The 9,391-nt window shown below is 31.2% G+C and overlaps 2 protein-coding genes across 2 annotated transcripts; one reads left to right on the forward strand and one right to left on the reverse strand.

Moving 5' to 3' along the window:
* On the forward strand, window positions 1–1,095 carry LOC112033282 (probable LRR receptor-like serine/threonine-protein kinase At3g47570). The gene is made up of 2 exons (XM_065768358.1): window positions 1–414; window positions 689–1,095. The coding sequence occupies exons 1-2, from the start codon at window positions 90–92 to the stop codon at window positions 844–846; spliced, it is 483 nt and encodes a 160-aa protein (XP_065624430.1). The 5' UTR covers window positions 1–89; the 3' UTR covers window positions 847–1,095.
* Window positions 1,096–7,714: 6,619 nt separating this feature from the next.
* On the reverse strand, window positions 7,715–8,683 carry LOC136065318 (peptidyl-prolyl cis-trans isomerase FKBP53; the record flags this gene model as incomplete). The annotated part of the gene is made up of 4 exons (XM_065768364.1): window positions 7,715–8,079; window positions 8,312–8,360; window positions 8,461–8,502; window positions 8,584–8,683. Coding segments are annotated over 4 exons (270 nt in total), but the record flags the coding sequence as incomplete, so codon positions are not given.
* Between the last annotated feature and the right edge of the window lie 708 nt (window positions 8,684–9,391).

The following is a 9,391-nucleotide window of genomic DNA, read 5'->3' on the forward strand; positions in this document are numbered from 1 at the left end:
CTAGACATCGAAATCTAGTAAAGGTGCTTACATCATGTTTTGGTATTGATTATCAAGGTCATGATTTTAATGCTTTGGTATATAAGTTCATGAGAAATGGCAACCTAGATGAATGGTTGCATCCAACATCAAGATCAAATGAGACTCTTGAGGAACCAAGGAGTTTGAGTTTTCATCAGAGATTGAATATTGCCATTGATGTTGCTAATGCATTGGATTATCTTCATCATAATTGCCACACAACAATTGTTCACTGCGATCTCAAGCCTAGCAGTATTCTTATTGATGATGAAATGATTGGACATGTAAGCGATTTTGGCTTGGCAAAATTGCTCTATGATGCTACCGAAGATTCTTCTATTAACCATTCAAGCTGCATTGGAGTAAGGGGGATAGTTGGTTATACTCCTCCAGGTGAATATTATTATCTTTTTTTATTTTTTTTATTTTTTATTTTTTGCTTTTCTCGCTGGCTTTTATTGTGTTTCAAAACCTTAAGGACAAGTTTAACAAGGATGTATTGTTGCTAGAAGATATGATATGTTATTTATCAAATTTCTCTTATTACTTGGCTGATTACATGCCACTCAAAAACCTTATTTAATACCTGTTAGGTTATATATCTTTTTCCTTCTTTTTCTGATACAAAATTATGGTCACATTCCATATATGTTATGTGTAATTGCAGAATATGGTGTGGGAAATGAGGTGTCTATATACGGTGACATATATAGTTGCGGCACATTATTGCTAGAGATGTTTATTGGAAAAGAGTTACTGATAATATTTTTCAAGATAGCTTTAACCTTCATGACTTTGTCAAAGCAGCTTTGCTCGAAAGAATAATTGACATTGTAGATCCTATCCTTCTTCAAAAAGGAGAAGTGGGGGAGACAAAGATGAATGACCTTACTCAAAATGAAAGCTAAAATGGAAGTCCAAAAAGTCAAGAATGCTTGATTTTGATACTTGAAATTGGAGTTGCTTGTTCTATGGAATTTTCAAGAGAAAGGATGAACATGAGTGGTGTTATTATTGAGCTTAATTCAATTCAACGAAAACTTCTTGGAACTAATATACAGAGACTTCAAGCCTTTAAGCCACAGGTAAATTATGCTTACCTTGGTAGATGTTATAAATTATTTTCGATTAGAAAGTCACACCCTCTTAGGAATATGTTTTATTCTAGCAAAGCATAAAATTGCTATGCCACTTGAAATTTGATAAGCTAGTTATGCTACGATTGGTATCCGAATAAGTCCATTAAATGTGCTAAAATGTTATTTCAGTCCTCAAAACGCTAAAAAAATCCACTACATCTAATGTGTTGAGCCTATAATTTTTTAACACCTAGCTATAGTAAATTATCATTTTTAGCAGTTTACTATAACTAGTGGTAAACACAAAAAACATTATTTAAAAAGTGAAAGTTAGAGAGAGAGATTTGAGTAGCAAGAAAAAATAATAGTTAAATAAAGTGGTAAAGGAATAGAGTATTTGATATTAGATATATTGTAAAATGAGGTATTAAAATTGATAAATTGATTTTTTTAGATACTAGAAGCTAAATTTTTTAGCACATTTGATGTGAATACTTTACACTTCTTTAGTTCTATAAACTATAATACCCAAACACTTGATTTATATATATATATATATATTCTTTAAATAGCTTATTCAAAATCAAAAAGTGTTTTCCAAAGTGAAATGAACTCTATTTTTTAATTTGTTGATTTCTACAATTGAAGTTGTCTTATAAATATCTCATTTCATGACATAGGGTTAAATTATTACTAGTCTATATCTATATACATCTAAAAGTTGAAGCGTAGTATTTATAGTTGCTATGCTCCTGTTGAATCACATCAGTGGTCGCATCATCTACTTATTTTCTTTCTCTTATTTTCTCTTTCTAAACTTATTCTAAAATGAAAAAACTTTCCTTCTCCCTATTAGTCCACATTTACTATTACACATTTACACTTAACATTTCCCCTCCCTCTTTACCTCTTTGTCTCTCCACTACTTTCTATTTTACTGNTTTTTTTTTTTTTTTTTTTAATTTTTTTTTCACTATTATTACTAACAAGAAATCACTAATGGCATAGTACCATGGAAGTGGCTCATTTATAGTCAGCAATATTGTTTTATTCACATTTTCCCTCTATTTTTATTGGATTTTGTTAACAAGTTCCTAAACTAAGATCCTTAAATTGTGGGAACAAGTGAAGGTGCATTTAGTCGTAGTTGATTATTTTAACCTTTCATTAAAAAAAATAATAATAAAAAAAAATTGTAAAAAAAGAATTAAGAAAACGCACACAACCACTTTCAATTTGTGTATTGTGTAGCGTTCCAGTGAATTAACAATATATGTATTTTATTTATTTATTTATTTATTTTGATACGTATTTTATTTATTTATTTCAAAGAATGTGCATTACATCTCATCATTAAACATTTAATTTTCCTTCACGCATGTTTAACGATATATGTTAGTAAAAGCTGTATTCTTCTTTTAACTTTGATGATCTCACCAGTCACCACTACATATAAATGATCATATTAGAGAAATTAATGAAGGGTTAGTCTCAAGTTTACACTTTGTGTAACTTTTTGTTGACATCTTTCATGTAGTTGATCAACTTGTTAAGTTAATATTACACCAAACAAATAACTTTTTATTTGATTAATATTTTTTTTTAAATTATTTCTGGATTAAATGTTTTATTTTCCTTTAATATGCACACAAAACTATGAAATAATTTTTTTTTTATTTACTATGAAATCCATAAATTAATGTTTTGCATCTAATTTGAAGTATAATTTTATTTTTTGAAGATTTAAGCATGTTATAGATGTGATAATTATTAATTTCTGATTGTCTTGATATTTTGCAATCTTGGAGTGTATAAAAAGACAATGTAATTCAACAGTAAACTTCTCAATAAATACATATAATAGAAAGTTATAAAGTGGTATAACATTAATAAAAGTTGAGCATTATCATTTCCATTTCAACTCCTCTTTGTTTCACCACCGCACACTCTTGGTCACTCCATAAGTATAAGTACTTGTGGAGTGTGGGGGGTAAGGGTCGGGGTTCAAATCTCAAAAAGGAAGCTTCACATACATATACACTTAGATTAGACTAAAGTAGAAATTTTATCTTGTAAAAAAAAAATTAAAAAAAAAAAAAAAAAAACTCCTCTTTGCTTCATCACCGTGTACCCTTAGCATAATGATCACCCCACAAATACAAGTTTTTATGGATAGAGGAGAGATATGGGTCGAGGTTCAAGTCTCTAGAAGTGATCTTCACACACATATGTTAAAGTAGGATTTCTATCTCTATTGTTTTGATATAAAAAATCCTCTTTATTTTATCCATTTCACAATTAAAATTTTATTTTATTTTGATCTAATAGTGTATAGATTGTTATAAAAAAATAGTATACAAATTGTCACATTATTTAAAATTCTAAATGACGTGATAGTTTATACTATAGTTGTGGATTCCATTCTCTTCTTACTAGAATGAATAGAAATTATCGTATTATTAAGAAAATTGGAATGAAAAGATCCCTCATTCCATCTCAGACTAAAATCTAGGTCATTTCGTCCAATTTTGATTAGTGATTTTGGTTCATTATGTTCAAATACCAATTTGGTCATTTTTTTTAAAAATACAAAATAACCTAAAACTATGTTAATTGAATTTGATTATTATTATTATTATATTTCATTAATGATGAGTTAATATGAGAATTATATATATTAGTAGTAATCCCAAAACGGTATGCTAGAATTAATCGATACCTAAATATCCATTCCAAATTCCAATAGACAAATCGAAATGGGCACCAACATGGAATTAACAACATTGTTTTATACACTTGATTTGTATAAGTTAGGATTTGTTTGGATTGAGGGGGGAAAGAGAGGAGTGGAGGAGAGTAGAGTAGAGTTGGCTGAAATAGGCTAATTTTAGGTTAAATCTACTCTACTTTACTCTATTCTCCCTCTCTCCTCCTTAATCCAAACAGACCATTAATTTTAAACATGAAATGAATTCCTTTCAAATGAAAATTTAAAAAATAAATAAAAATTACACAATATTTAACTTAAACCTAACCCATTAATGAAATGTTAGTTTTTGGTGCACAAGTGACACAAAAATACTCCTATTTATTTATTTATTTATTTTTTTGCACTTGATTCATGTAATCCTTTCCCCACTTCTAAATGCATCCCATCCACTTTCTTTTATACATATATATATTTTAAATAATTTAAAAGTTACAATGAATAGAAAATTTTAAACCTTAAAAATTTTTATTTAAAACACCAAAATATGACAGTTGAGGTATAAAACTCATATATTGTAACCAAAGCTTGGGGAAGCATCAAATTCATAGTTCGCCATAAGTTTTATGATAAGGTTTCTGTAGATGACACCACCGGTCATTATCATTATCCAAGAAAAGTATAACTGATCTTTTAACTTTTTTTTTTTTTTTTTTATTTCAATTCTCTAACTTTTAGTTTTGTTAATTTAGTCTTTTATTTTTTAATTTTTGTCAATTCGGTACTCTATTAAACTTCATATACTAGTTGCTGTTAGACTCATTGGAATGACGCTATTTTTTTTTTTAATAATTTGAAATTAAAAAAAAAAAAGAAAAATATGGGAAAAAAGAAAAAGAAAAGAAAACATTAAGGGAAATGATGACGTCACTCCCTTTCTCCTGCATTGAAACAAAACAAAGAAACCCAAATTCCTAACTCGTTAACTTTGAGATAGAGAGAGAGAGAGACTAAGTTGATCATGGGCGTCTTGTACTAAAACCTCTTTGACATGATGGTGGACGTGGTGGTTAGCGCCATGGTTGTCGTCGCCTATGAGAATATTTCGATAGTCATGGTTGAGACTGGGTGGCTGAGCTTCGACGCTGACGCGAGCGAGGTCGAGGCTAATTCGGCTTATGTCGAGATGTATCTTAAGAACCTTGTGGTGCATTTGAGATTGGGGATCAGCACGTTGCTGAGAAAGGAAGGAGTGGCGGAGGTGTATATATACGAGCTATTTGACAAGAAAGTGAAGCAAAGGAATGATCAGAATTGGGGATTTTGTATTCGAATATGACCAAGAAGTACAAGATCGAGTTCTTTGGGTGTGGGTGCAATAGAATCATTAATCACCAAATTGGTTTCGTGAGAGTTGGGTCTTTCTTGGTCTTTGCCTTCTTGCTTTGGCTTTTGCAGTAGTAGTGAAAAGTATAGTACAAAAATCAATTGCATTTTCTTGATGATGATGAGACACTTCTTCGTCTTTATAATCATAATTTGGTTTTAGGGGTAAAGTGTTTAATAAAAAGAATTCAATGAAAATGCAAAACTTGGTCAGAGCTGGAGTTACAGAGTACACCCATCATTGATTCAGAACTCCATCACCGATTTAGTCAAGGCAGAGTAGTGAGGGTGGTGGTGGTTTATACGGCGAGCAAAGTAGCAAGGTATGGCGAGGGGTGGCGAGGAGAGTAGCTGGTGATTTCAATCCTCAACTCAGTCTCTCTCTCTCTCTCTCTCTCTCAAAGTTAAATGGGTTAGGAATTTGGGTTTCTTCGTTTTGTTTTATTCAAGGGAAGGGGAACAATGATGTCGTTCCCCTTAATGTTTTTTATTTTTTTAGTTTAGTTTATTTTATTTTCTTTTAATTCTGAATTAAAAAAAGAAAAAAAAAGAAAAAAAAAAAAGAGCAAAACGGCGTCGTTTCAGTGGGTCTAACGGCAGCAGGTAACTGAAGTTTAACGGAATACCAAATTGACAAAAATTGAAAGTTAGAAGACTGAATTGACAAAACTGAAAGTTGAAGTAAGAGCTATATAATGGAAAATCTTAATACACTCAGCATTACTATCACTTCACTTTTAGTATTACTACTATTACACAGCATGACTACTATTGCACACTTTAGTATATTACTACTATTGCAATTTGCGCACTTCGTACACCTTTTTTTTTTTTTTAATTGGTTCATGTGGTATTGCGTAGACGGTAAGTGTTTAATAACTAATAAGGAATATGTCTATTGTTAATGCAAATGTTTTCATGACTCTCCTTTTGCTTCCTCTAGTAGATGGTCCCCCATGTGGGCCTTTTGTTTTAACCCCTGAGACTTCAATATTAGAAATATCTCAATGTCACATTAGTCATTACTATACTATTTTCTCCGATTTTTCCCCATGAAATGTAGCACTCAACTGTTAGATATATAAGAAATGGTAGAGATACTGGTTCAACTTATTTGAAGTTATAATATGAATACTATCATTAATTTGCCACATTGAGAGCATTAAAATCAACATTTGACCCTCTGGTGGATGAAGGCCATTGTTTTCTTTCCTCTAATCTCTACAATAATTTTGTTACCATTTTAACACTGCTAGTTGCTGGGGCTTGTCATGAATGTTTTAGCTCCGAGGGTGGGATAATTTCCATTTTAGATCCTTTTAATGTATAAAAGGAAACCTGAACGGTTCTTTTGTTGTAAGAGGGTGTTTTGTCTTCAGATGAAGATTGTCCGAAGAATCTTGAAGAATCTTAGAGGGTGATTGGATTAATGAAAACTGAGTTATATAACTTAGTTTTCATCATCCAAAACCCGAAAAGTGTTAATGCTGTTGGGCTTTAATCAATTTCTTTTTCATTTTCAGACTGCTCAAGCTACACTTTACTTCAATTCTTTTCATTTTCTCCTTTTCTTTAGTTCTTCTAATTTTCACTTTGTTAGGAGATATTCGAGTTATAGTAAGGATAGAGATATGAGTTATGAGTTATAGGTTTTGGGCAATCCAAATGGGCTCTTAATATCTTATGATGTCGCCCATGATCCCACCCGCTAACAAGGGAGGGAATAAGAGCACCAAAATAAGTGGTATGATGAGAAGAGTGACGGTCTTGTTAGCACCCATCATTAAGCGGAGGCTAGCTAGTAGCCGTGGCTACACTCTCTTTGCAACATTTAGGTAGCAGTAATAGAACAAGTTAGCCAGAAGTGGAATTTTGTAACATAACCTACTAAAATTTTTTGTTGCAAGTAACTGAATATGCTTGAAAAACTACTGTATTTAAGATTTAATGTAACTGTCCTTATTTTTTTGATATACCAAACTCTATTCTTGATGTATTAACTAGTCTATTCTTTTTTGAGTAAATAATAATACTTATTAGAACACATGAAAATAGTAATAATAGTGTTTTAAACTGGATTTATAATACATTACATAACCATAGTACAATTACAAAATGGCTTAACTTTTGTAGTTGTAGACTAGAGTTATAAGCAGTGAATGCTAAATACACACAATCAATGTGAGATAAACATTTCACTTTTTTTTTTTTTTAGTAAACAGTAATACTTATTAAAACATATACGAAAATAGTAATAATAATAGTCTATTCAAGTACATATCATTACACTTAACTTATATTTTTAGCAACATTATCTTTCTTATTATTCCGAGAACCTTGTAGATCAACGACAGGAGAACCTAAGTACATATCATTACTCTTAACATACTTTCAAAATTCACATTCCCAATACAATGTTTCATGTTCCCTCCGAAAAAAAAAAAAAAAAAAAAGATTCACAAGTATAAACCAAGTAACATTATATATAAAAATTTCAATGAGGATGTCACACACTTACACGTAATCCAAGTGAGCTCACATCAACGAGCACTTTGATTGCACATTGTATAATTGGAAAATATTGCGCAAAATAATAATTTTTATAACTCATTTTATGAGTAAAGTAATTAATATATAATTCAAACACTAGAAATTTCAAACAAAATTTTTGCTCAACCAGTTCCCAGATTGAAACAACAGTTCCATTTTTTTCGTAATCTTACATCCTCATGATAACAAACCTCTAATTTTTGCAGAAAGCAAGAACCTCAAAAAACTTGCAAGGAAAACACAAAAGCCAACAATCATCAACGAACATCAACCAACTCTACATCAAACATGAGCCATGAATTTGGTGGTATCTTCCCTGCGCTTTTAGCTCCATAGCTGCATAAAAAGAATTTATATAAATATGCCTGATTGGGACATCCAAAGCTTTGTAGGGGGAGGCCCTTGCTTGTTGGAACCAAAAATAAACAGGAGCCAGAAAGAGTGCATCAACACGTATCATCCCACCAAAGGTGGAACCATACAAGAAACAAGACAATAAAATGCAAAGCAAAACGTTTTTAAAAAAAAAAATCAAATGCAAAGCAAAACTATTCGATCAGTTGCATACCCCATTGATGGTGGAATAGTGAGTCTTCTTTTGTCCCCAATACGCATGCCTGAGGATTTAGTATAAATAATAATATGTAAAAGCTGCTTTGCAGAGGATATTAAATGTACAGACAAGTAGAATCAAGATTTAGTCCTTCAAAAAATTACCATTAACGCCAACATCCCATCCCTTAATAACATGTCCTATACCTGCAAGACCAAAAGAAAAAATTGTTACCACAGAAAACAAACCTGAGTTCCAGGCATTCGTCATATCAAATTTTATAGTACCTAGACGGAATTTAAAGGGTGCCCTTCCCACATTCGAGTCAAAAATTTTGCCGTTGCTTTTAAGTTTGCCAATGTAGTGGACACTGACCTGAAAATAAAACAATTACAGTCAATTGAAAGAAGAGAAAAATTCATTGGATATTACTCTGTTTACAAGAACTTGCAAATAAATCTAGATTAATGTTCTATGAATGTCTTTTATTCATACATATTTGTGACTTGAGAGCTTTATTGTGTTTTAACCAATATCCATAGTATACTCCATGCATACTCGGGCCTCTTCTTTCATAAATAAAGTTTTGTTGCTTATAAAAAAAAGAGAGGAAAAAAAGATCTATATATAGACTCATGGTCATAATGCATTGGATAACACAACAGCCAGAGATAAAAATCCAGGTTCAACAGGCCTACACCACAAAAATTTATTTCATTTTATAGTGTCGCGTTACTGACTAGGACCAAACAATAAAAAAGCTGAAGCCCCGTTGAAACCATGCACTGGATGAGCATAATGCTGACTAGAGTGATTAGTGCTGTGAATTTTAACTCCTTATATCGTCCCACTAAAGTTTCTTAGCAATTACAGGCCATGGGAACTCCATCTAACAGCTTACTATAAAGGCTTTTAGAGCATTCGCATCAGCTCGTGCAAAAATTCTTATCTCTTTTAGTATATGAATCTACTTTTTTTATTTTACCTAACCATTTTTTCAAAACACCCACATTTGATTATTTATTCTATACACTATTTCATTAAATATCAATTTTCATGTTTTTTTAAAATTGTTTTTCTCTCTTCACATAGAAG

Source organism: Quercus suber, unplaced genomic scaffold (assembly GCF_002906115.3).
Source record: "Quercus suber isolate HL8 unplaced genomic scaffold, Cork oak 2.0 scaffold_925, whole genome shotgun sequence".
NCBI classification, from domain to species: Eukaryota; Viridiplantae; Streptophyta; class Magnoliopsida; order Fagales; family Fagaceae; genus Quercus; species Quercus suber.